The sequence below is a fragment of the Brienomyrus brachyistius genome, chromosome 4 (genome assembly GCF_023856365.1).
Source record: "Brienomyrus brachyistius isolate T26 chromosome 4, BBRACH_0.4, whole genome shotgun sequence".
In the NCBI taxonomy this organism is placed as follows: Eukaryota; Metazoa; Chordata; class Actinopteri; order Osteoglossiformes; family Mormyridae; genus Brienomyrus; species Brienomyrus brachyistius.
The window spans coordinates 20,365,817-20,393,609 of NC_064536.1; the positions used below are offsets into that span (position 1 = coordinate 20,365,817).

The window sequence follows — 27,793 nt, forward strand, 5'->3', positions numbered from 1 at the left end:
TGCTCTACCCCCCGTGTCACCTTCCTGTCCCCCTCTGACAGAGACAGGTCTCTGTTTGCTGTGTTGGGGTCCAGCGTCAGCTGGCAGGAGTCTGTAGGCAAGAGGAAGAGCGATTAATCCCATGACGAAGCCCAGCATCTCCATCATTATCACTGTCACACCTCACACACTCACTAACACAGAACTCGCTCCAATACACACATTTTATTCCCAATATACTCATGTAGCCGCCCGAGTCTGCGGCGCTCCGGCTGCCCCTGCGCTGTGAGACACGCCGCGCTGAGAGACTCGCTGGGGACCCAACTGCACTATAGCCTGCGCTCTATTATTCTGTACGATACATAAAATATAAAAACGAAGCAGGAATTCAAGTATGTGAAATACCTCAGGAAATGTCGGACGCCGCGCGACCCCGGCGGGAAGATGCGCCGAAATGCTGCGCGTGCTAAATTAATAGCCTTAATTGCAGGTACATAAAATTAGAAACAGCATTAATAAAACATGTTAAACATGAAATTGTACCACAAAATGTACCACTAGAAGTTAGTTTGTCTTAACTTCAAAATAAGAACTTCCTTCAAACTCCTTCGGACACATACCCCCCTCCAGCAGCGTGCAGCGCCGACTAGTCACTAGTGATGTGTCGGTCGCGAACGAGCAGCTCAAAAGATCCGGATCCGGACCGAGAAACATTTTTATGAAGCAAAACGCCTCCGCGGCTCAGCGATCCATGCGGCTACGACTGTGACTGAAGTTTGTGTTAATGGCGTGAGCCGCACGACCGATCACGTGATGACTCAAAGGGCTGGGGGGGGGGGAGTGGCGGCGGCGATGCACGTGCTGACGGTGTACAGGTACAGAGCACGAGGGAGGGAGAGGAGGAGAGAAAGAGGGAGTGTGGTGCGCGAATAATACGCAAGATGAGTGATAGTCGGACACGCGAAGTGGCATTTGGATGCATTTTAATATCTATGATAACTTAAAGGCAGATGCACAGTTTGCAAGATGAAGCTGTCATTTCGAGCAGGATCCACAAACAACCTTCACAGACACTTAGGAACTGCGCATCCAACACTTCAGATGGAAGGAAAAAGACAGGCTAGCGTGCCTGCTACTGCCAGAAGACGGATCAGCCCGTCTAAGCTGAGGCTCTTAGCCTTTCTGCGCCAAAGGAAATGTTAAAATATTACACTGTTAGAAAGGTGGTAGATAGTTGTTATAGTGGATAGAACCTAAAACTGTTGGATGCTGGTGTTTTGCACGTTGTAATTTGTTTATTATTTTTTAATTGTGATTTGTTATTTATTTTATTTGACTGTAATTAATAGATCAAGGACAAAAACAGATTTTCCACTTATATAATGTTCAATATCTTTTTATACCAAACATAATGTAAAATTATGTTATTGAGGAAATTATATGGTTTAGTACACATATCAATCATGGGTCAAAACAGAGCTGAATCTGGCTGAAGCAGAAGTAATAAAATGAAGAGTCATTTGTGAGCCGGAAGAGCCGACTCTACTTGGTGAGCTGAGCCAAATGATCCGACTCACTAAAAAGAGCCGAAATTCCCATCACTAGTGCAGACTGAGGAGACGTTCGGTGTCACAGCCAGTTTAGGGAGATTACGGGTGCTGTCTTAGGACAATACTAACAAATCTCAAAACAGTACTACTACAGAAGTTCCCAGACTCCCATTGTTATTTAAGAAAGTTGTCATATTTAAGCCCAACAAATGAAAATAAAAAAAGCAGACACACATCACAATAATTGTGTGAATGTTTTCATAAAGTAGTATTGACAGTGTTAAGAATAAAAACATGCAAACAAACTTACATTTCTGGAACCCTGGTCTGGTCCTGCACTCTCCACTGTGGTCCACACTATAGCAGAAGCAGAATGACATAGTACTGCTGTATCCATTTATTTGATTGTTGCATTTTCTCCACAAACAGGAGTCTATAGCAGGACAGACACACATTCTGTACTCACTTCAGTTTCTCCAGTTTACAGCTGGGATCCTCCAGTAGAGCAGAGAGCAGCTTCACCCCTGAGTCTCCTGGGTGATTGTAGCTCAGGTCCAGCTCTCTCAGGTGTGAGGGGTTTGACCTCAGAGCTGAAGCCAGGGAAGAACAGCCTTCTTCTGTGACTCTACAGCCTGACAGCCTGCAGAGAGACAGACAATATCTCTCCAATAAATAAAAACACCTCACCACTATAAGTATTACTTTTATGTAAATGTGACAACTTCAATAAAGCTTTCAGCAATTACACATTACAGTGTGGAATACGCAGTAATATTGACCTCAGTATCTCCAGTGTACAGTGTGAATCCCCCAGTCCAGCAGAGAGCAGCTTCACCCCTGAATCCTGCAGGTCATTGTTACTCAGGTCCAGCTCTCTCAGCTGAGAGGAGTTTGATCTGAGAGCTGAAGCCAAAACTTCACAGCATGTCTCTGTGAGTCTACAGCAGTCCAGCCTGGAAAAGGAAACATGTTAAGACATAAATACATACACCACACACAGGTATATCAAATAAAATATCAAAATAAACATTTTAATTACAATTACACATGTAGCATATAGCTGTTATTTGTCCTAGTCAGAAACACAAATAGTTTTTACTTGACACTCCCCAGCCGAGACAAACCTGCTGTTTAATGACCTTACAGGGTGAGTTACCCTGAGACTCTGTAATATATGCATAAGTATTTTTATAAAGCTCTGAGCAGCGCTGGGGCTCAGTGATCAGCACTACTTTGGGTTCAGTTCCTGCCTGGGATATGTGTAAGTGAACATGTTTATGTGGGATTTGAATGTCCATCCATCCATCCATCCATTTTCTAAACCGCTTATCCTACTGGGTCGCGGGGGGTCCGGAGCCTATCCCGGAAGCAATGGGCATGAGGGAGGGAACAACCCAGGATGGAGGACCAGCCCATCGCAGGGCACACTCACACACCATTCACACACACACGCAATCCTATGGGCAATTTAGTAACTCCAGCTAGCCTCAGTATGTTTTTGGGCTATGGGGGGAAACCGGAGTACCCGGAGGAAACCCCACAACGACAAGGGGAGAACATGCAAACTCCACACACATGTGACCCTGGTGGAGACTCAAACCCGGGTCCCAGAGGTGTGAGGCAACAGTGCTAACAACTGCACCACCATGCCGCCCCCGATTTGAATGTCAAGAAGTGCTTAAGTTATTTTAATTACATTTTTATATGACTTTTGAATTGCTGACACCATGACTGAAATCCTTATTTTCTGTTTTGCTGTAACTGAGAACCTGTTAAATTTCCAAAACACTAATCAGACAATTATCAATCCTGTCAGATAGGGATGAAATAGTGATGCTTTATTCATCCCCCTGGCAAAACAGTGCTGTCGCCTCTCAGATCTTGCTCTCTCTGACACACACATACAGGTCAGAGTGCAGGGTTGGCCAGCATCCAGCCCCCTGAAGCTGGGGGGTATGGGCCTTGCTCAAGGGCCCAAAACCAGCATCATTCTGCCTGCCAGGTATTTAAACCAGTGACCTTCTGAGCACAGGAACAGAGTCCAAACCCACTGAACCACACACCACACCGAAAATGTGGGTGAAAATGTGAAAATTTCTGGGTGTCCATATAAATACACTCTAATTGTTCTGATAAGATATAAAAGCAGTATCATGAGTAACATCTGTACTTCTTTAGCAACAGACGTATGTAAGATCACTTACAGAGCTGTCCTAGATTTCTTGATCACAGGCAGCAGCCTCTGAAGACCTTCATCTGATCTGATGTATTTCTTCAGATCAAACACATCCAGCTCCTTATCTGACATCAGTAACACAAAGGCCAGAGCTGACCACTGTGCAGGTGAGAGGTCTGCTGCTGAAAGACATCCTGAACTCAGGTATCCTTGTACTTCCTTTACTAGAGAATTGTCACCCAGTTCATTCAGACAGTGGAACAGGTTGATGGTCCTTTCTGCAGATAAATTCTCCCGTATTTTCTCCTTGATGTACTGGGCTGTTTGCTTAATGTTATGTGAGCTGGGTCTTGTCTCTCCCAGTAGTTTTTGTAACAGAGTTTTACTGGAGTCTGTTGATAGGCCAAGGAGGAAGCGGAGGTAGAGGTCCAAGTGTCCATTCTTGCTCTTTAATGCCTGATCCACTGCAGTCTTCAGCAGGTCAGCTGATGAGTTTGACAGAAACACATATAAAGCAGCGAGATACTCCTGGATGCTCAGATGCACAAAGCAGTACACCTTCTCCTGGTACAACCCATACTCCTCTTTAAAGACTTCTGTACACACTCCAGAGTAAACTGAAGCCTCTGTGACGTCAACACCATTCTCTGTCAGATCTTGCTTATAAAATATGAGATTGCCTTTCTCAAGGGTGTCAAAAGCCAGTTTACTGAGTTTCAAAAGGAATTCCTTGCTGAATTCCTTAAGCTTGGTTTCATAGTTTTTCATATACTTCTTATTTTTTAAACTCGTCTGAAAAATCAGGAAGTGTGTGTACATTTCAGTCAGAGTCCTTGGAATTTCTCCTTCATCAGTTTTACTAAAAAGCCTTTCAAGGACAGTGGCTGAAATCCAGCAGAACGCAGGTATGTGGCACATGATGAAGAGGCTCCTTGATGATTTCACATGTGTGATAATCCTGCTGGCCAGGCTCTGATCACTAAATCTCTTGCTGAAATACTCCTCTTTCTGGGCATCACTGAACCCTCGTATCTCTGTCACCTGGTGGACACACTCAGGAGGTATCTGATTGGCTGCCGCTGGCCGGGAGGTAATCCAGAGGAGAGCGGATGGAAGCAGATTCCCCTTAATGAGGTTAGTCAACAGCACATCCAGTGATGTTTTCTTTGTTACATCAAACCAGCTCTCATTCTTCTGAAAATCTAGAGGAAGGCGACACTCATCCAGACCATCAAAGATCAACAAAACTTTGTACCTACACAGCTCAGTGGATTCAAGCGATTTCAGTTCAGGGACAAAGTGGTGAAGCAGATCAATCAGACTGTATTCCTCCTTAATCAAATTCAGGTCCCGGAAAGGAAGAGCATATATGAAGTGAATGTCCTGGTTTGCTTTTCCTTCTGCCCAGTCAAGAATAACTTTCTTCACAGAGACTGTTTTCCCGATACCTGCGACCCCTTTTGTGAGTACAGTTCTGATAGGTGTCACACGCCCATATAAGGGTTTAAATATATCATTGCACTTTACTGTAGTATCTTCTATTACCCTTTTCTTGGATGCTGTTTCAATCTGTCCCACTTCATGTTCATCATTGACTCCTCCAGCTCCCCCTTCAGTTATGTAGAGTTCTGTGTAAATCTCTTTGAGAAGTGTTGGCTGTCCTTCCTTAGCTTTCCCTTCAAATACACACTCAAATTTCTTCTTCAGGTTACATTTGATTGTGCGCTGATACTGCGACAGAAGATGTCCTGAAATGAAATGAGAGCTTTTCAAAAAACATTTTTTACTCATTTAAGCCAAATTAAATTAAATAAATGATAAATTGAAATGTAACACATTTTTAATAAACTAGTTCTCTGTGGCAAATCAAACACACACTGAATGAAGTGCAGCTCTTACTCTTCTCCAGCATGTCAGCGAGATCATTTTGCTCCATGGTCCTCAGGATGTACAGTGTGATCTTCAGAGCTCCCTCTCTACCATAGGTATTCTGCATCTGACCATCACTGTCCAGGTCATTGTCCTCCTCCAGCTGAGGCTCAGAGCATTCTGGGTCATTCTGATCCAGGTACCTTTTGAATTTCATCAGCTCATCCTTCAGAAACGTTTGAGCTGTTTCCTCCAGTAACTGAAATGAACAGTTACAGTTTAATTGTTATCACTCCAGGCACCATATCTTTTCATTTCTGAATTATGCTGCATTCCATTTCTACCCAATTCCAATTCGGAGTTCCTAGTGTGAAATTTCAACTGGAACCCTGAACTCAGAATTCCAACTCGTGAAGTCGGGGGAACCTACACAACTTCGACTGCAGAATTCGAAATGGCAAATTTACATCAACAGAAGTTAAAGCTGTAGTTTTATAGTGTTTATTAGCAGTTATGTATTGTGGTTGTACACATCGCTTTCTGTTGCTATGGTGTTTTTATGTGCAAATATCACGTAATGTGTTGTTATCAACTGGTATTGCTAACAATGGCTAGCATTTAACCTGGATACAACTGGGGTCTGTTTCAGAAAGCAAGATTTCTTGTTTAGCCGGATAACTTCTCTGTTTTAAAGTAGTCTGGGATAAATATACCTGAATAAAGATGAAGGCCATTTAAACTGGGGCACATTAAATACAAGAAGTTTTCTGGCTAGGCAAGAAATCTTTGTTTTTTTTAAAAAAAGATCCCTGGTTTTGGTAAATGGCTTTCCGACTTGCTGTACTGCAAATGAGGTTAACTTGGGTGTGACGTCATTCCCAACTCCAATGGTCTCCGAGGTAAATGGAACGCTAAATTAATTGTAAATATCTTGTCTTTGACAGGATGAACTACTTATTCTAGATCTGTAGAAGATATATATCAATTTAGATCAAATTTAAGAAAATATACTTCAGAAATATATGCACACCTTGAAGATGGATGATAAGTCTCCTTTATGTGGATGTGAATTACATTTTTTCACTCGGCCCCTGTGAATAAAAGACAAATATCCAACCATTATATTGTTATTGAAACAGATGTAACTGCCATCCACATTCTGTGTTTATTTTATTAGATTAGCTTCCTGACGTTAACTTGCTTAAGACAGTATAAGAGAAGCAGTGACATCTAGTGGCAGCACAGAGAGACAGCAGGTTGCAGCCAGGAGAGACGGTTTGGCATGTAGCTCCCAGTCACTCAATGACATTCACTGGCTACTTCTTGTAAACTGTTTAACATGATTTCAAACAGATCTCAACTTAATTACCATAACTATCCAGGGGTGGAATCTGGGAGGGGACAGCACTGGCTCCTGCAATTTAGGGACCCCCCAGATCTAGAATTTTTATTATTTATTTGTTTTGCTATAAAAACACAAAGATCAAATGTTCACACCAAACCACTTATATTATCATTTTCATTGCAATAAAATGTATAATAATATAACAATATACTAATTTTGCATGACATCCCCCCCAGCAGCACTCCTGTTCCCCGTTTGGCTCCAAAAGCAGCTCGCTTAACCCCAAAGGGATTTATTCTGTCCCTTGTTTCCAGGGTTAACACTAGACTGCCTGTAATACTCAGGGGCTTCCTGTCTCTTGCTGGGCTGCACCTCAGGTTCCCAGCAGGCCCAGGCTCTGGTGTGACCTCTGGCAGCTCCGTAGGATCTTGTCCAGTGTGAGAGAAAAACTGACTAGAGGGATATTTTGTAATCAGCTTTGAAACTGTATCTTTGTGCAGCTAATGCAAAAGTACCTGAATGTTATGCAGCTGACAGCCAAGAATGTCAGCTTAAGAGAATTAAGAGTTAACCTTAGTGCAGCAATATGTGCTTGAACTTTGTGCTCATTAGACTGAGCAGAAATGCAGGCTAGAGAACAGAAATGTGAGTTTAGAGCCTGTTTATCAGACAGAGCAGGAAAATCACAAAAGGCTACAGTGACTGGGGGCTGCTTGCAGGTTGCCAGACCCACAAGTTACAGGCTGTATAAAGTTCATATGAAATGCTGATTACTAAATATCCATCTAGTCAGCTTCTCTCTCACAAGTGTTGTCCCTGGTCCCAGGTTCATAGCTCCTCAATTCTGTTTATTAATAGTTAGTTAATTCCACCTGTGTCCTGTTTCCAGTGTCTCTCTGATTGGTTGATTCTTTTGAGTCCTCACACCTGCCTTTCGTTAGTCCCCATGATCTGTGTATTTTAGTTCCTGCCTGTGGTCAGTTCCCTCAGTTGGTCATTGTATCACATGCTGTTGATCATGTGCTTTGTTTCTGTCTGTATTGGATTCCTCTGTAGTTATTTCCCCCTTAGTTCTGCTCCCTGGGTTGCCCTGCTCTTTCCTACTGTTCCCCTGTGTTTTGTTGTTACGGCCTTTTGACCCCTTGTGGTTCCCTTATTTTCTGCTCTGTGTTGTTATAAATAGACCCCTGTCATGTTGGAGCCGCACTGTGGATCGTCATCCTTTCCTCGCCTGCACCATCCCCCGATCCCATGATAACTAGCTAATTATTAACAGGCTCTGTTCCATTAAACATGTTCAAACTGAAGCCTCAGTCTGAACAGAGCTAAAGAGCCCATGAGAATCTATTTATTATCAAAGCAGAAACATCCGTCCCAGAAGAAGACAATCTATTGTCCAGTCATGCTTAATCAATATAGAGCAGTAGCTCTTTTCCAGCTGCATGCTGAGGATTGACATTTAAAATGCACTTTTCAATCTACCTTCTAATTCCAGCTCACAAGAAGTCAGTCTTTACAGTGATCCTCAGACTTTAACCTCAGACGTGATTTATACAGAAGACAGACAAAATATCTATTTAAAATTTTTAAGACAATGGAATTTGCAAAAGTTAAAAAAAATGGAAGTTTTTTTTCTTGTAGCTTGTGTGTGCCTGTATGTCTCTTGTCTGAGAGTCTGAGTGTTTTAAACAATGTTTAAATGTATATTTACCTGTGATCTGATGAAGAAGATCCCTCTCTGAAGGTGATTGGTTCCCCCATTGACTCGTCACTCTTCATGGAAACACAGCTGGGTACAGGTGAGCCTGCTCTCTCCATCAGGACACTGTGGACAGTGAAAAGATCCTCATTATATAAATATAATTCATATATGGACAGGATCACATAAAACCTTCAGCTGTTTAACCTCCTGCTCTCTCTTCATGTACTTTGATATGCTGTGAAGCTCTTGATGCAAACATGCTTGTTTACATTTAGCTTTAACGTAAAATAAAGTATCACCTAAAATGAAGATCCCAATATGAAACGTTTAGTATCATTGTTACAGCCTCCATTACTAGGCTTGCCTGTTGTTGCTTGATATTATATAAATCTAGCCTTAAATGGGGATCCTCATAATAAATGTCACCAAATTATCAATAAAAAAATTTGCGTGCCGGGTACTGAACACCGATAACATGTTCTGAATGGGCGGTGCGGAGACCGAAAATATAAACTTTATTTTAGCATATTCAGAAAATCACCTCGCACCATAAAGATGTGAAGAATTGAAGAATCAGCGCTAAGAGGACGGCGTCCAGGGAGTACAATTAAATGTAAATTCTTGAAGGAAATTAAATTTCATAAACTTAATAAATGATAAACATAAATCATCTACCCCACGGACCTGAATCAGTTAACTCTCGAGGATGTGAATTAAGTTAAGAAAGATTACTCTCTCTTTCGAGAATGCTGGAGCGTTTATTTTTTATGACCGTGTGTAAAGCAGAACAAACACACAGGTTCTGTCTTACCTCTCAGGTCTCTTTGTTTTACACTCCGCAGGGGGGGTCATTTCAGAAGCAGCTCCCCCCATTTTTTGGCCGATCTAGACCAGATGATTCCTGCTGGGGCCTCTATGAACACGAAGCGTAAATAGTAACGTACATGCATGAGACCTAGTAGCTACTTCATGCGACGGGTGCGGCCGCTATATATATATATATATATATATATATATATATATATATATATATATATATATATAACACAGCTTATTTTATTGTAAGTTGACTAAAATCTTACCTCGCAATACAGAATCTTATCCGCGTTTCTTGAGTAAATGGAGAGTCCAGCATTAAAATACTTTCACTTTCCTTTACAAACAGTAAATGCTGCGTATCAAACGCGGAAGCGGTATAAGCAGAAATGGACACGGACTCTCTCCGTAGGATTTTTGCCGGATATTATCCATGTCACTTAATAACAAGTAACAATAAGAGAAAGGGGACAAGCTCCCGCCGCCACCTAATTCTGTCATGACGCACATTTTGCGTTATACTTGTCCGTATAAAACGCGGTTCTGCAGTGACACTTAAATCAATAAGACACATAAATCATTATCACACAATCTTACTCATGATTCACTTTTCACATTTGTCGCCGCCCTACTGCTGTTTCAGGGACATTATAAAACGCTTAACATGAAAAAGCTTAATGTGGTTTAATGCACCAAAATAGCGAGCAATAATCACCAATTTTCTCGCCGACATATCTGATCATAAAGATTTTCACCTTTGCAGCCACTTCAGATTAATATTTTATTAGTGCCATTTCTAAAAGTTGAAATAGATCACCGTTTTCTAATTTTTGTAGTAGGTCTTTTGAGAGTTGCTTTGAAGATTCCATGCTGTCACTCTTCAGAGGAGAGTCAAAGAGAAGCAGGAATTGCAATTGGCCACCTTCAGTTCCCTTTCTCATGATTAGACACACCAGTCCATGAAGTTCAAGGCTTAATGAGCTGATCCAGCCAATTCGGTGTTGCAAGTAATCAGTACTGAGCAGTTACATGCATTCAAATCAGCAGAATCACAAGGTTTCCCAAATTTTTGCACAGCCAGTTTTTGATTTAATTTCATACAACTAAATATTGCTTCACTATAAATCTTTGTTTGGGAAATACCCCAGTACTCAGATATTCCTCGGAAATGAAAGATGTACCTTGTTTTGGTGGAAGTAGAGTAAATTATTATGCCAGCTGAGAGCAGTTCCCAAACTTTTTCATATGACTGTGTATATACACACAATATTAATTATATATACATTATACATATGTACAAGAATATTACAACTGTCATAGTTATTTTCTTAACATTCATCCAACAGCCACTCTCAAGGTTCACCTCTCAACAGTCAATTTAAAGGCTACATTAAAGTTCTATTTTAATAGCAGACCACTGTCACAGTCTATATAACATATATTGCAAATAAATACATTAGTAAGTGCACAAAATCATCTGATCGTTTAATTGTTGCTTGTACTGACTACCACAAATGTCTAATGTGTTCAGGCTGAATCAGTAAATGTGGTATTTTGACTAGAAATGAACACTGCGGGTTCAGAAATCTTCAGATCTTTCATGGTCCTATTTTCAATATTCAATTCAAATATTTTGTATAGCACGTTCTCACATTACATTTTCACAAAGCGCTTTACAGCATCCCCACCCAAAGCCCCCAGTAAGTAAGCCAGAGGTGGTAAAGGAAAAACTCCCTAGAAGGTAGAAACCTTAGGAGGAAGCAACCTGGGGCTGGTACGGAAAGTCAAAGTCCCAATTCACATTGTCCCAGTCTTAACATTTGAGACACAAAGCAGGTGAGAGGGAGGTGATGACAGGCAAGTGGTGGAGCTGAAGGCATCACAGGCAGAAGTATAAATGACCATAGTTCGGTGAGAGAGAACTTTGGATGAATCCATCTATTATCAGTTAAATACCTGCAGGGGATATTCCAGAAAGCGGGGCAGCGTTATTTCATTATAAGCAAGATTAATATTAACAACATGACAGCAACGTCATCTATGATCAGTTTATTAAGTACAGGAATAGAGAAAACAACACTTATTGATTGTTTTTCATTTTTTTAACTAGATATTCATTGTATACAGATAAGGCTATAAATCAAGAAAAATTTAAGTATTAATAAATAACCACAGTCTAATATAATTCAGGAGGCATGTTAGAAATCCTTAAATATTTATGACCAACGTAAACACAAGCAACCAGACCAGCTGCAAACAGCTTAACTTGCTCCTTGTCACCAAATAAGATTGATTCTTTCGATCTGAATGTTTTCATTTTGAGAATCAATTCAATCACAATCAGTTCAAATATACACATTTTTAACACTGTACGTTCAACATATTATTATAGTGCTAATGTCAATAGCAGTTATACATACAGTAAGAGTTTGACATTTGGTAAGGGGGGGTGGGAGGTGAGGTAACATACAGGGTGTTATAGTTGTTCAATCCTGTCCATGTTTTGTCTTGAATAAAAAATGAATCATAAGAACAAAAGAAATTTACAGACCAGAGGAGGTCAATCGACCCATCAAGCTCGTCTGGGCATTATTATGTCAGATGGACCATTGTGTCTGTTTTGTTTTATCTAAAATGAAGGAGGGGTCTTTAGAGGGGCTCTTTAATTGTCATAAACAGCAATACAGATATAAATAATAAAACTGAAACCATTTTTAAAGAAAATATTTAACGGATATTGTTTGTATACTTCAACTTTTGGTTCTTTGTGCGTTTTTTGTTTTGTTTTTATATCATTAACATTTCATCATAAATTATGGGTTAGGGTCCCAGGTTCACGACAAATCTCCCTTTTGGGCCCCCAGGCGAAAAGGTTTGGGAAACCCTGGTTTAGAGTTCAGTCAGTTGGTCTGAGTGTGGATTAAGAACCGAATGTTTGTTTCTTTTCTTTTCCGTTATGTTTATGGTTATAAATGTTCATTACAGTAATTACAAATATTTAAATGTAATATTGGTTTATGGTTTTCATAAACGCATTATCGAATAATACATATTAACACTTTAATATTCAAAAATTAGAAGTGTAGTAATAAACTGTATTGTTACACCTATTTCCACTTTTATTCGAATACAAATACAAATAATTTTGCTGCCTTAACAAATGACGATGCAAATACAATTACTGGGCTCTGTCCACATCCTTATTTGGCAGCGCAGACTAAATGCATGTAGGCCTACACTCAAAAAAATAACTTGTTAGGTGAACGTAATAAAATTATGGAAAGAATTTCCACCTAAATCAAATGCTTTAATTTAGCAAGAAAGAATTTTCTTGACTGACCTAAACGTAAATATGTTGTGTCAACTTGATGTATTGGGGTTACTGTTTGTTAATTACCATGTTTCAGTTCAACTACATTTGTAAGGATAAATGTGACATATTTACAAAAGTAGGATCTGACTTGATTTTATTTGGCCATTGTAACTTGTAAGATAGGGTTATGAGTTACTTAATTTAATTGGTTAGTTACGACTCCCTTTTAAAATAGTACAATAACGAATTAATTGTGCTAATTCAACAAAACAAAGTTATGTTTATTCATCAGAAATGCTTTAGGCTAAGAGATTACTTTTTTAATCATAAGAAAATTAACATTATCAAATATTATTCAGGGGCAGCATGGTGGTGCAGTGGTTAGCACTGTTGCCTCACACCTCTGGGACCCGGGTTTGAGTCTCCGCCTGGGTCACATGTGTGTGGAGTTTGCATGTTCTCCCCATGTCATCGTGGGGTTTCCTCTGGGTACTCCGGTTTCCCCCCACAGTCCAAAAACATGCTGAGGCTAACTGGAGTTGCTAAATTGTCCATAGGTGTGCGTGTGTGAGTGTGCCCTGCGATGGGCTGGCCCCCCATCCTGGGTTGTTCCCAGCCTCGTGCCCATTGCTTCCGGGATAGGCTCCGGACCCCCCGCGACCCAGTAGGATTAGTGGTTTGGAAAATGGATGGATGGAATATTATTCAGAAAACAGTGTCTATACAGTCATGAATTTAAACATATTTATCCAAGTACTGGTAGAGAGGTTGAACTCAGTCCATTACCTCCCCACTCTGCCTCCTGCCCTCTTCTACTCTTACCATTTGTACAACTGCCTCAAACTGCCATCATTTGCACAAATGACTAAATATTTATTGTTACCATTTGCACTTTTTATATAATGTCTATAATTATGTAATTGGAGGGTACGCACACCAGTGAGCAAAGAACGGCATTTCGGTTCCCATTTATGTCTTGCACATATAATGTGAATTGACAATAAAATATCTTTGACTTCTTTGATCTAGTTAACCCCCAGCTGGTGTGAAGCTTGGAAAAGAAAAACATAAAGCAAACAGGATTTGTTGGAATAAAACTTTACCAGAAAAGGAAACACTGATTTAGCGAATGCTTGAAAACATGTTGCTGTGAAAACACAACAAGCAGATTTCAAAGTCCTACTGACTGTACATTATGTTGTCTTCTTTTTTGCAGACAGACAAGCAAAAATTGTAACTGCTGAGCTAGAAAACTGGAGCCCACTGTTTGTGTCACGGGTGTACGGCAGCGATCGCGGGCAGAGCGGCGATCGTGCGGGCAAGCAGGCAGGCAGGCAGGCAGGATTCGGGACGAACCTTGTTTATTATCAAAGACGAGGGCACGAACATCGACTGACATCAATGACGGATGCAGGACTCAGGTAAGACACGGACTGAAATACACAGGACTGATTGAAAATAAGCAGACACAGCTGGGTACAAATCGGGAAAGAACACGTGGGTAATCCGGGGGCGTGGCACACACGAGGAGCCGACGAGCAGGGCATGACAGAACCCCCCCCCAAAGGCGCGCTTCACCGGGCGCGCCAGGGAGGAGGCGACAGACGGGACATGGGAACCGGGACCTGGAGCAAAAAAAACAGAACCATCAACGAGAGACGGGAAACAGGACAGAGGCACAAAACAGGGCAAGCGACAGGACGTGAGACAGGAGCTGACAAAGGACAGGGAAGGCAGAAAGACAAACCAGGAAAGGGGACACAGCGGGAACAGAAGGAACAAAAGGACCAGGAGTGAACGAAGGGAACAGAGGAAGAGAAGGAGAAACACGAGGAGCAGAGACGGGAGGGACGAAGGGACGAGGAACAAAGACAGGAGAGCAGGGCAAGAAGGAGGGGGAACAAAGGGGAGCCCGTGGGAGCCCCAGTGGGCAACGGGGGGCGACCGGAGGGGCCGCAGGCGGCCGGGAGGCCGGAGCCGGAGGGGACCTCGGAGGGGCAGAGGAGACAGGGCAAGGGACCTGCGGGGGGGCCAGGGATGGAGCAGGAGGGAGCACCAGGGAAGGGGACGAGGGAGCTGGAAGGGGCCAGGGCGAAGGCAAGGCAAGGGGGGGAGCCGCCGTAGGCGGCGACATCCTCCGACGGGCTGAAGGTGGGGGCCCCGCAGGCGACTGAGGAGCCGCCGTCGGGGAGCCCCCCGGCGACCGACCAGGCACCGGAGGGGGGGAGCGAGGCAGGGCGACGAGGCACCGGAGGGGGACCCGCAGGCGACAGCCGACCTGGAGGGCCAGGACCCGCAGGCGCCAACCGAGCCCCAGCACAGGCGAGGCAGGGTGAGCCAGGGGGCAGGGCGAGCCAGGGGGCAGGGCGGGACCCCAGCCCTGCGTCTGTGCCCCCTCCCCTTGCGGGACACAGACATGCCGACCCCAGGTCGGGGTCGACGTCACCGAGGTGAGGGACTAAGAGTCACAAGCAGGGTCCCCGAGGGGTCCCATTCAAGCTCCTCTACCTCTGAAGAGGGAGGAGCTACGGTGGAGTCCTCTGGGACCTCCTCGGGGACTGGGGCAGAAGGGACTGGAGAGGGGTCATGGACAGGAGCGGGGTCAAGGACTGGAGCTGCAGGCGGAGGGGGCGCCTCGGGAGCAGCTGCAGGCGGAGGGGGCGCCTCGGGAGCAGCTGCAGGCGGAGGGGGCGCCTCGGGAGCAGCTGCAGGCGGAGGGGGCGCCTCGGGAGCAGCTGCAGGCGGAGGGGGTGCCTCGGGAGCAGCTGCAGGCGGAGGAGGCGCCTCGGGAGCAGCTGCAGGCGGAGGGGGCGCCTCGGGAGCAGCTGCAGCGCGGTCAGGAACAGGAGCGCGGTCAGGAACAGGAGCGCGGTCAGGAACAGGAGCGCGGTCAGGAACAGGAGCTGCAGGCTGCTGCAGTGGGGGCGCCCGCCCGGGAGCTGCAGGCTGCTGCAGTGGGGGCGCCCGCCCGGGAGCTGCAGGCTGCTGCAGTGGGGGCGCCTGCCCGGGAGCTGCAGGCAGGGGGAGCTGCGTAGGCGGTATCTGCGCAGGCGAAGGCGGCTGCGACGGCTGCGCAGGCGGTAGCTGCGCAGGCGGCGGCGGCCGCACGGGAGCGGGATCCGCGGGCAGCGGCGGCCGCACGGGAGCGGGGTCCACGGGCAGCGGCGGCCGCACGGGAGCGGGATCCGCGGGCAGTGGCGGCCACACGGGAGCGGGATCCGCGGGCAGCGGCGGCCGTTCCGACGGCGTAGCCGGGACCGGTGCTCTCCGGACAGGAGAGGCTGCCTGGGGAGACAGCTTAGCAGAGCTAGGGGCCATCCAGGTGATTGGGGAGCCCTCCAGATCCTCCTCCGGGAGGGCCGACGGGATGAGGGCACATGCCCTTAAGGCGATCGTCGGGGCGATCGTTGGTTCCTTCCTTCTCCTCCTCCGGCTCTTGGCAGCGGCGGGAGGTGGAGCTACGTCCGCCAATGTGGACGCCGGAAGGACGGACCCCCGCTCGCTGGGAGCAACAGAGCGCTTGGTCCGGAGCTGAGCTATCCGAAGGAGACCCACGCGCAGCTCCTCGGCCAAGCAGGCTTCCAAGTCTAGGGCTAGCTCCCCGAGGGTCTTCTCGCACCGGCGGACGAGGCTCCACGCTGGACGATCCTCTGTGATACCGGGTTGGGATCTCCAGTACTCTACCCGTTCTCCGAGGCGGAAGTACTCCTCCTCGGAGATGTATTCCGCCTTGTTTTGGTCCGTCATTCTGTCACGGGTGTACGGCAGCGATCGCGGGCAGAGCGGCGATCGTGCAGGCAAGCGGGGAAGCAGGCAGGCAAGCAGGCAGGCTGGCAGGATTCGGGACGAACGGTGTTTATTATCAAAGACGAGGGCACGAACATCGACTGACATCAATGACGGACGCAGAACTCAGGTAAGACACGGACTGAAATACACAGGACTGATTGAAAATAATCAGACACAGCTGGGTACAAATCGGGAAAGAACACGTGGGTAATCCGGGGGCGTGGCACACACGAGGAGCCGACGAGCAGGGCATGACAGTTTGAGCCTGGCCCCAGTGAGCATGTTACTCATATTCAACATCAACATATAAAATGCATTCAGTAAAAAAAACTATTCAAAAACAGAACATGGTCCTGGCAACTGCCTGCAAAGAAAAATGTTTGAGTCAAACTGAAAATATAGCATTGTGTATTGTCCTTATACTGTAACTGTCTTTTTCACATTCAGCACTTTAATATGCAGTAGTTTCCTTTTGAAAAGAACCGTTTTTTCCTTTTAAAGAGACATTTCACAATATTATTCTACTTTCTAACCCAAAAATAGCAACAGTTGTAAGTAGTAAAACACAAACACAGCTTGCCATTTTTTTAAAGCAAATTACTCATCAAATGTCTTCACAGCTGCCTTCCCATAAGAGTAACCGCTAGATCACTACTGATGATGACTAACGTGCAAGTTGAGTTTTCAGTGCTTGATTTTTTTTGGAGAGTCTGTTTCCATCAAGCTCCATGATTATTTTCTGCAAAGCCTCTAACGTTTATCTCAGCTCTGGAGTGTAGCTGAGATCCAGAGTGTATACAAGTGCAGAAAATAAATCCAGAACTTGCACACCCTCCAGAATGATACCTACATCTTCTGGGTCGTCTGCCTCTGCACCCTCTTTGCGATCGGCACAGATTCCAAACATTGTCTCCATCATTGCAGCTTCACTTCTTTCACAGTCCGTGTTCTTCACAGGAAAAAAAATGGGGGGGGGGGGGGATATAAACATATGTTATACCACTCATATATATATATATATATATATATATATATATATATATATATATATAAAAAAAATTCCCCACTCGCCCTCCTGTGGGCGGTCTTTGTCCTTCAAGCTCGGGTCCTCTACCAGAGGCCTGGGAGCTTGAGGGTCCTGCGCAGTATCTTAGCTGTTCCTAGGATTGCGCTCTTCTGGACAGAGATCTCAGATGTCATTCCTGGAATCTGTTGGAGCTACTCTCCCAGTTTGGGCGTTACTGCCCCGAGTGTTCCAATTACCACTGGGACCACTGTTACCTTCACCTTCCACATCTTTTCTAGCTCTTCTCTCAGTCCTTGGTATTTCTCGAGCTTCTCATGTTCCTTCTTCCTGATGTTACCATCGCTTGGGATTGCTACGTCTATCACTACGGCCTTCTTCCTCTGCTTGTCCACCACTACTATGTCCGGTTGGTTAGCCATTACCAATTTGTCAGTCTGTATCTGGAAGTCCTACAGGATCTTAGCCTTATCATTCTCAGCCACCTTTGGAGGTGTCTCCCATCTTGACCCTGGGACTTCCAGCCCATACTCCCCGCAGATGTTCCTGTACACTATGCCAGCCACTTGGTTATGGCGTTCCATGTACGCCTTGCCTGCTAGCATCTTGCACCCTGCTGTTATGTGCTGGATCGTCTCGGGGGCATCTTTGCACAGCCTGCACCTGGGGTCCTGCCTGGTGTGGTAGACCCCAGCCTCTATTGATCTTGTACTTAGAGCTTGTTCCTGTGCTGCCATGATTAATGCCTCTGTGCTGTCTTTCAGTCCAGCTTTGTCCAGCCACTGGTAGGATTTTTCAATGTCAGCCACTTCCTCTATCTGCCGGTGGTACATACCGTGCAGGGGTTTATCTTTCCATGATGGTTCCTGTTCTTGCTCCTCTTCCTTCTTGGGTTTCTGTTGCCTGAGGTATTCACTGAGCACGTCATCAGTCGGGGCCATCTTGCTGATGTAATCATGGATCTTCGATGTTTCATCCTGGATAGTGGCTTTGACGCTCACTAGTCCTCTGCCTCCTTCTTTCCGCTTAGTGTATAGTCTCAGTGTGCTGGATTTGGGGTGAAACCCGCCATGCATTGTGAGGAGCTTCCTTGTCTTGATGTCAGTGGCTTCCATCTCCTGCTTTGGCCAGCTTATAACGCCAGCGGGGTATCTGATGACTGGTAGGGCGTAGGTATTGATTGCCCGGATCTTGTTCCTCCCATTCAGCTGACTTCTCAGGACTTGCCTTACTCGTTGCAGGTATTTGGTTGTTGCTGCTTTCCTTGTGGCCTCTTCATGGTTCCCGTTTGCCTGCAGGATTCCAAGGTACTTGTAGCTATCCTCAATGTCTGCTATGTTGCCCTCTGGCAGTACGATCCCCTCGGTTCTGACTACTTTCCCCCTCTTTGTTACCATTCGACTACACTTATCCAGCCCGAATGACATTCCGATGTCATTGCTGTAGATCCTGGTGGTGTGGATCAGTGAATCGATGTCTCGTTCACTCTTGGCATACAGCTTGATGTCATCCATGTAGAGGAGGTGGCTGATGTTCGCCCCATTCCGTAGTCGGTATCCGTAGCCAGTCTTGTTGATGATCTGGCTGAGAGGGTTAAGGCCTATGCAGAACAGCAGCGGGGACAGGGCATCTCCTTGGTAAATCCCGCACTTAATGGTAACCTGTGCTATTGGCTTGAAGTTGGCCTCTAGAGTTGTTTTCCACAGCCCCATTGAATTCCTGATGAAGGCTCTTAGAGTCCTGTTGATCTTGTACAGTTCCAAGCATTCTAGGATCCATGTGTGAGGCATTGAGTCATAGGCTTTCTTGTAATCAATCCAGGCGGTGTTCAGGTTGGTATGTCTGGTCTTACAGTCTTGAGTGACTGCTCTGTCTACCAGTAGCTGGTGTTTTGCTCCTCTGGTATCTCTACCAATTCCTTTCTGGGTCCCGCTCATGTATTGATCCATGTGCTTATTCATCTTAGCCGCTATGATGCCTGATAGGAGCTTCCATGTTGTGCAGAGGCAGGTTATTGGCCGGTAGTTGGATGGGACCGGTCCCTTCTGGGGGTCCTTCGGTATCAGGACTGTCCTACCTTTGGTCAGCCATTCCGGGTGGGTCCCATCCATTAGCAGCTGGTTCATCTGTGCTGCCAGGCGCTCATGGAGTGCAGTTAACTTCTTTAGCCAGTAGGCGTGGATCATGTCAGGACCTGGTGCTGTCCAGTTCTTCATGTTTGAGACTCTTTCTTGGATGTCTGCCAATGTGATGGTTACTGGGGCTTGTTCAGGGAGGTTACTGTGGTCTGCTCTTAGTTCCACAAGCCACTGTGCATTGTTGTTATGTGATGCCTCTTTCTCCCATATGCTCTTCCAGTATTGCTCAGTCTCCAGCCTTGGTGGGTCTATCTTCATGCTATTACCCTGCCACTGAGAGTACACCTTGGATGGTTCAGTGGAGAAGGTCCGGTTTATTCTCCTGGCTTCTATATCTCTGGTGTACCTCTTCAGACGGGTAGCCAAGGCTGTGAGTCTTTGCTTGGCAGTTTCTAAGGCCTCAGCTATGGACAGCTTGTTATACTTCTTAGGTACCTCTTTTTTCATCACACCTTTCTGTAATTCCGATAGCTGGCTAACTTCCCTCCGTGCTGCCTTGATTTTAGCCTCTAACCTTCTCTTCCATGGGGGATACTGCTCCTTGCGGCTGTTGTTCATCTTATAGCCAAGCACCTCAAGGATCACTGTTGCTGTGGTGTAGAACAGCTGGTTGGTGTCAGTGATGGTTGTAGTAGGGATTGTCCGTAGTGCTGCATTCACATCTTCTAGTAGACCTTCTGAGGGTACTTCACGCATTCTTGGTAATCGGTGTCGGAGGGTCCAGGTTTCCAGCTTAGCCATGATCTTATTTCTCAGGTCAGCTGCTCTTGTATTCAGCCTACTAGGGCTTGTAGTTCTTGGATATATATATATATATATATATACACACACACACACATATACAACACATTACTGCTATCATTTATGTAATTTACGTGGTTAAAGATTCTATAATTAAATAAACATAACTGGCTTGTTTACAGATGTCACAATAAGGACTGGAGAATAAAAACTAAAATTACATACCATGTATTTTATACTTTCACGAGGTTTCCAGGCTCTTTGTTCAGGTACACAGAGGGCTATGATGATGCACTCTCTCCTGACATCAGTGGCATCGGTCTGAGTATGTAGGCCAGACAAAGTCACCACATAAATAAAAGAAAAACCATTTTAATCAATAAGTGGAGTAGATGTCACAAACATAATGCAGCACTGAATGAGACATTTTTTCAAATGAAACAGTCTTTATTGACAAATTTTATGATTTATGAACTTGCAATATCCATGGGTGCATCAATACTATGTAACTTTTAAATCACAATTAAAGGAAACTTCAATAATGTTGGTTAAAAGCACAGCACAGTCCAAGCAATTAAAGAAATATGTCAAATAAAAGCATTCATGTGGTCCCAGAAAACAGTAACTACCATTGTAACTTCAGTGGACATTGTCAAGTCTGCCCAACGTCGCATATTGTTTCAGATCCTTCTTAGAGAAAGTACTGTACGCCCTCTCAGTCTAGTCTTATGTCTCTCCCTCCCTCTTACATCACCTCTTTACATTTCAAGCCTTTGGTGTTAAAAATGTTAAAAATAAAAACTGACGTTTTTTTCCCACATTATCATACCTGGGTTATGGGTATTATAATGCTTCTAATCTTTCTTCCTTGAACGCCGCCTTTCATGCAAAACACCCTCATCAGGGATGAAGACTGAGCATCCAGCTCAGAGAAGAATTTGGACAGCAAACTGACTGTTGCGATCCTCTTAAATTCAGCAGTTAGCTTAAATGGGAAAAAGATACATAAAAGCAAGTTTGAATATCATAACAGTGAACTCATTAACTAGTTTAACTAATGTCATCATTTGCCAGATCTTGACAATATGGCTTCCCATATTTTGTTTGGCTGATATGAATAATACTGTACATATTAAATGAAGACACATTCCAATCAAAGTAAATAAGTTCTGTGCATTAATTCACCCACCTCATGGAAACAGAAGAGAGCCGGCGATCTGCTTTTAAAATCAGCAATTAAGGGTGTATCACAAATAACCTCCTGTCTTCTGTGTGCAAATGTCTTCTCCATCACTACTGCCACTGTGTTCTCATTGTTCCTTTTCCTTGCTTCTAAAAGAAGGGTCTCTCTTATCTTTTCAAGCGTCTCTGCAGATTCAGCAGCTGGGTAGGTGGGGCAGTGGTTCACTTCGGCCTTTCTGGGCTTCTTCACACCATAAGCAGGACTGCATTCGTCTGCAGGTGTATTTGTGAGGGAATTCAGTTCAACCTCTGGGCATCCAAGCCGCTTCAGCTTCCGTCTGTAGTTGGCAAGTTTGTATTTGAAGCTCAGCTTCCAGCCACTATATCCAGTGGCAGAGCCTGGCTCTTTCAAACACGGATGGGATGTGACAAGGGCTTCAGCAACCTCCTCAAACTCACTGTCTGAGGGGTACACTTTGTACTGAACAATCGCTTCGGCTAAACTGTCAAGAATGGCGGTTTTAAGTCTAATGTCCGGATTCAAGAAAAATTCCACTTTGTCCAGCTGTAGCTCACAATCATATAGGAAACGGGGCACAAGAAACACAACAGGCCAGCCAGAGGACCGTGAAGGGGTGGACTCAGGAGTAGACAAAATGTCTGTGTCATATGAGCTACCGGCTCATTACTAGACTATGATGGGCCAGGAGTGGAGTAGAGTTGAGGGGGTAGAGAGCCACCAGGCAGGTCAGATGCAGCTGAATCAAAGATGCGCTTTAAGGTACTTCTGTCCTGGGTCTCTGACAATGAAGTCAAGTTAGTAAATTCATTGCCAAACTCTGCATCCATAAACTGCAGCCTGAAGTGGGCTTCTACCCCACACTGACTCTTAATGCGCTGAACAAGTTCACCAACCGTATCTGGAATTCCACCCTGCAGGGTAAGTCTCTGGGAATTGTTTTCCCCGAGGATAATTCTGAGCTTTACTGGAGCAGCCATGTCTGTAACATATAAACATATAAATACATATGTCTTTGTACAAGAGTAAATCTTAGCTAAGGTTTTGAGAGCGTTATTTCCATAGATTATATAAACATAACAGACCAAAAGCTAAGAGCTCATTTAAAAGGAAAGCTACAGTGTGTAACAAATTCATGAAAATACCTTGGTTAGAATAAATATAAATAGTGCAGGGATAAAATATACTGTAAAGTCACTATTTGTCATACCCGGCTTGTCCGCTTCTCGTGTGTGCCACGCCCCCTGATTACCCACGTGTATTTCCCTGATCGTCTCCAGCTTTGTCTAGTTACTTTGATTAGTCCTGTGTATTTAAGTCCTGGTCTCCCCGGTTTCCCTTGTCCGTCATTGATGTTTCCTGATGTCTGTTGCCGTCCAGTGTTCCCTGACCCGCTTATCCTTATTAAAACCCCGTTTTCCCGTATCCCGCTTGCCTGCCTGCTCCTTACCCGCACGATCGCCGCTTATCTCCGGCGTGATCGTGACACTATTCCAATGTCATTAACTCATAGTTCATGATATTTCCAGTTTAATACATTTAAAGTAACATTTGTGTTAATAGATGAACTGGTGAAGAAATGTTTATCAGGCTAGTTATTATTTAATAAATATATAACTCATGAAATGATTACAGCTCTTCTTTTAATTCCAAGAGAGCAGTCAGTCCAATTAATATAAAAGTTTTAAATCAAAATGCCATCCTACCTTATACATGCATGTGTCTTTTTAATGTCACCATTCTGAGAGACCCAAACAAATAGTCTGCCAGAGGGTAGTCATCTGCTACTTCACTAAGCTCAATCAGATCTATGTCATTGGACATGCTGTGAGCTCAAAGGCTCTGTGATGCTCACTACACCACCCACAAAGTCTCTTAGCCATAAAGAACAGCTTCTCCTGAATTACAAAAATGTGAACAATCTGTCCAAGGTCAGAAAGTCCACTTGTGGACCCATGAGCTACAATCATGCCCTTTTTGAAACTTACACCTTTGGTTGACACAGATCTAGTTATGTGCACCTCTCTTGTACCAGGAAATTTCTGCTCAATATTCTCAACAAATTGTTTTTTAAGAAACATCTACAGGAACTGCTGAGACACTTGTCATCTCAAGAGCATGCTTTTCAAACCTAGATGCTCTCATGTGATATGAAATCATGAGCAGATGCTTGATCACTAGCAAGAGGGACACATTTTTGAAGCAATTCGAGTGTCGAATGTTGTGCTTAAAAAAACTGTGCTTGGTCTCTAATCGCATCATCCAGAGACCAACGAGAGGACCAGACTTCCTGATCAGTGCAGGATAGTGCTCTAAGAAGTGATGTTTGGGTAGAAGCTGCACATTAGGAAAGAGTTCTTCGTATATTTTGCGGTGCTCTGAAATTTTGCGTTCAAGGTCTTCTGTGTGTTGGAGCAACCAATAGCTCTACAATGCCTTTCAAAGCCATTAAAATCAGCCATGCCATCTCGTCTTCCTGCACCACATGCCCAGTGATGAATAGGAGAAATCTTTATTCTCATGAGCATCCCCCCCAATTGTTTTTGAGAATGTATGTGGGATCATGTGAGGCCTGACGACTTGTAGGGAAAGCTAAGATTTTGCTTTTGGTGCCTGGCACATGTGCAAAATGTTCTAGTTTCAGCAAAGCTGCAGCAAAATTCTGCTCAACTATGTCAGGCAGGGTCTTGCTTATATCCACATCATTACTTGGAGATGCACTGTTTGATTCCACTGCAGAGTCATCTGGGTTAAGAGTATATTCCTCAGCACAGTTACATGATTCTTATGAAATTCTGGTTGTTGTCACCATACCTGTCATGCCCTGCTTGTCGGCTCCTCATGTGTGCCACGCCCCCCTGCTTGCCATCGTGTGTTTCCCTGATTGTTTCCACCTATGTCCGATTACTGTGATCAGTCCTGTGTATTTAAGTCCGAGTCTTGCCTGTGATCGTTGTCCGTCATTACGTGATCTGTGCACATGGTGTTGGTAGTCCCTAGCCTCCCTTGTTTCCCTACCCCGAATAAACTCCGATTACCCCGATCCTGCTCGTCAGCCTGGTTTTCTGAACCACCGCCCGCACAATCACCTGTCCACCCGAACCTTCTCGTGACAGAATGACGGACCCTAGCAAGGAGAAGAGGAAGCAGGGAAGGAGGAAAAAGCCTGAGGAGTGCATCAGTCTGGGTGCCTGTTCCCTCTCTAGCTCTGAGCTCCCTAGCGAGGGCAAAGAGAGGGAGCTCGTCCTGGCCTCAGAGGCAGAACCGCTCCGGTTTGGAGCAAGTGTCCTGGCCCGGCTCTGGGAGCACAGCGACAACGAGGAGCTCGTTCTGATCCCCAGCGTTGGGCCACTCGCAGAGGATCAGCAGCCACTCCTTGAACGGCACCGATACCACCCCGAAGGACTGGGTTATCGGGGAGGTATGAGCTCAAATAGGGACTCGATCCCACATGTGCCTCACTTCCCGAAGGGGGCAGGGATCGTCCCTCCTTTGCCAGACTGGCCAGCCCCGCCTGGAAAAGCTAAAGCCCCGAAGGCGCCACCCTTGCCTCTGTCCGAAGACAGAGAGTGGCTGGCTCATAAGTTCTTTACCCTCCAGGGGTAATATTGGAGGGTGATGGACTGTTTCCCGAATCCTCGGGACCCAGAGGTGGAGCACCGCTTGTTCCAGCTCCGCCGAGAATTCGAGGCTTTTAGCCCCGCCTCGGAACCGGCAGCCCGTCAGCCTCGCCAAGGGCTTACAGAGGCTTCTCGAGCTCCGGAAGCCGGAGGACCCCGCACCGGAGCATCCGCCTCTGCCCCCGGATCCAGAACCGGAGCAGCCACCTCTGCCCGCGGGTCCTGCGCCGGAACACCTGCCTTTGCCGGCGGGTCCCGTATCAGGATCACCACCTAAGCCAGCGGACCCCGCTTCAGGGCGACCGCCGCCGCCTGCACTACTCGCGGCGCCCGTCCCCCTGCAATCTACGCTGCCGGAACAGAGGATCCCACAACTTCCGGAGATAGCAGCGCAACTTCCTCTGCCGGCGACACTCGCACCGGTGCAGCCGCCAGCCCCTGCGGCTCCCGTGCTGGAGCTGTCGTTCGGATCCTCGGCTCACGCGATGGGGCAGCCACCTCCGCTGCCTGCATGACCGCTGGGGCCACCGACTCCAGCGGTGGAGCACATGCCCGTGCTTCGGACTGCCGTTGTCGAGTTGTTCTGCCCGCCTGCAAGCTCCATGCTGGTATTCTGTCAGCCTGCAGATTCTGTGCCCGCGTCTGGGGCGCTCCCGTCTCCTGCAGCATCTGTGCCCACGCCCGAGTCCTGTCTACCTGCAGCTTCCGCGCCCACGCCCGAGGCACTCCCCGTACCTGCAGCAGCTCCAGCACCCATGCCTGAGGCGTGCCCGCCTCCAAGGACTGGACCCTCCCGGGTCCATGTTTCTGGACTCGTTTCTGACCCTCCTCCTATCCCGTCAGCCTTCGTCCCCGAGGAGGTCCCGGAGGACCCCACCGTTGCGCCTCCCTCTTCGGAGGTAGAGGAGCTAGAATGGGACCCCATCGGGGACCTGTCTTGTGACTCCAGTGCCCTTACCCCGACGAGCTCGACCCCGAATAAGGGCCGTCATGTCTGTGTCCCGTAAAGGGAGGGACCGCCCTGCCCCCTGGCCCGCGCCTGCGCTAGGGCTTGGTCAGCGCCTGCGGGTCCTGGCCCTCCGGGTCGGCGGTCCCCTGCGGGCCCCACTCCGAAGCCTCGTCCCCCTGCCTCACTCCCTCCGCCGACTCCTCGTCGGTCGTCTGCGGGTCCACCCGCTTCAGCGCAGCGGAAGACGTCGCCGCCTGCGGCGGCTCCCCCCCTCTCCTTGCCCTCGCCAGCGTCTCCTTCGACTCCCTCCTCGTCCCCGCTGTCTGTCCCTCGCCCGGTCTCCTCAGCCGCTCCGCGGCTCCCTCTGGCTCCGGCCTCCCGGCCGCCTGCGGCCCCTCCGGCTGCCTCCCGTCGCCCGCTGGGGCTCCCTCGGGCTCCCCTTGGTCCCCCCTCCTTCTCTCCCTTTTTTCCTGCCCACTCCCGCCTGTGTTTGTTCCTCCTCCTGCCTCTGTCCCGCTGTCCTCTGTTCCTGGTCCCTTTGTTCTGCCCCGCTCCGCTCCTGGTTTCCCGTCGTTCCCTCCCGTCACTCCCGCTCCTTTTGTTCCGCCTGTTCCCTCTGTTCCGCCCTTTCTAGTCTGTCTCTCTGCATTCCCTGCCCTTTGTCATGTCCTGTCTTATCCCTTGCCGTGTTCTGCGTCTCTGTTTTGTTTCCTGTGCTTCGTTGATTGTTCTGTTCTTTTGTTCCAGGTCTTCGATTACCCCGATCCTGCTCGTCAGTCTGGTTTTCTGAACCACCGCCCGCACGATCGCCTGTCCACCCGAACCTTCCCGTGACAATACCTGGTTTAAAATCATTTAATGTATGGAGGTTGTCTTTCCTGCTCTTCTGGGAGTGGCACCAGGCTACAAAGTTCATCACCAGACCTCTGTACTCCTCTTCTTGGTCGTCCCTGATACACCCCATGATGGCTGTGTCATCTGCAAACTTCTGATTTGCGTGCCCACAGCCCTGAGAAGATCAGATCTGTGTCACATTAAGGCAAAAAAATCCGATTTGAGTCACTTCAGCATGGCAGTGTGAACATGGCCTTAGTTGTCCATCGTGCAATTGTAGCAATCTTTCTACAGAGAGGGATTTTTTCATACATATTGGCCTTCATTTTAAGAATCATGAAACTGTTATTTGTATGTTTGGGGATTGTACTCTCAAAACAAATATCTATGGAACTATTTTGTACTGAGTCTTTAATTCTTCCCCTTAACCCTTTCACACAGCACGATGCTATCCACACACCCTTTAGAATCTCCTGGGGCAATGACACAATGGGGCAAACAACTGGGTGAGCTGGCACAGATTTATTTGGGGCTCGGTTACAGACACTCCAAACTCCCAGGCAACAACCACCTCCCTCCCACCAACAGGTAAATCACACCACCACTACAAGTGTTATTTCTCCTTCCCCCATACTACTCCAAAACAACCCCACAGCACTCACACCTCCCCCAATATCCACTACAACTAATCACACAGTGGCACAGCACACGGCACCCTTATATACAGCACACTTAGGCAGCGGGGAG

The 27,793-nt window shown here is 46.3% G+C and overlaps 4 protein-coding genes across 4 annotated transcripts in view; 1 reads left to right on the forward strand and 3 right to left on the reverse strand.

Annotated features, from left to right (window-relative positions):
• LOC125739605 (NACHT, LRR and PYD domains-containing protein 12-like) overlaps positions 1 to 27,793 on the reverse strand; it is a 728,681-nt gene that overhangs the window by 399,324 nt on the left and 301,564 nt on the right. Inside the window, exon 8 of the mRNA XM_049009881.1 lies at positions 5,154 to 5,412. Coding sequence (XP_048865838.1) covers positions 5,154 to 5,412 — 259 coding nt within the window. The remainder of the gene's footprint in view (positions 1 to 5,153; positions 5,413 to 27,793) is intronic.
• Positions 1 to 27,793, forward strand: part of LOC125739635 (E3 ubiquitin/ISG15 ligase TRIM25-like) — a 191,458-nt gene that overhangs the window by 123,548 nt on the left and 40,117 nt on the right. The window lies entirely within an intron of this gene.
• LOC125739651 (stonustoxin subunit beta-like) overlaps positions 1 to 27,793 on the reverse strand; it is a 147,930-nt gene that overhangs the window by 103,390 nt on the left and 16,747 nt on the right. Inside the window, exon 2 of the mRNA XM_049009976.1 lies at positions 385 to 1,232. The gene's annotated coding sequence lies outside the window, so the exon portion shown is untranslated. The remainder of the gene's footprint in view (positions 1 to 384; positions 1,233 to 27,793) is intronic.
• LOC125739611 (NLR family CARD domain-containing protein 3-like) overlaps positions 1 to 27,793 on the reverse strand; it is a 155,028-nt gene that overhangs the window by 100,536 nt on the left and 26,699 nt on the right. Inside the window, exons 4-5 of the mRNA XM_049009902.1 lie at positions 8,631 to 8,744; positions 6,605 to 6,665 (exon numbers count right to left, since the gene is read on the reverse strand). Coding sequence (XP_048865859.1) covers positions 6,605 to 6,665; positions 8,631 to 8,744 — 175 coding nt within the window. The remainder of the gene's footprint in view (positions 1 to 6,604; positions 6,666 to 8,630; positions 8,745 to 27,793) is intronic.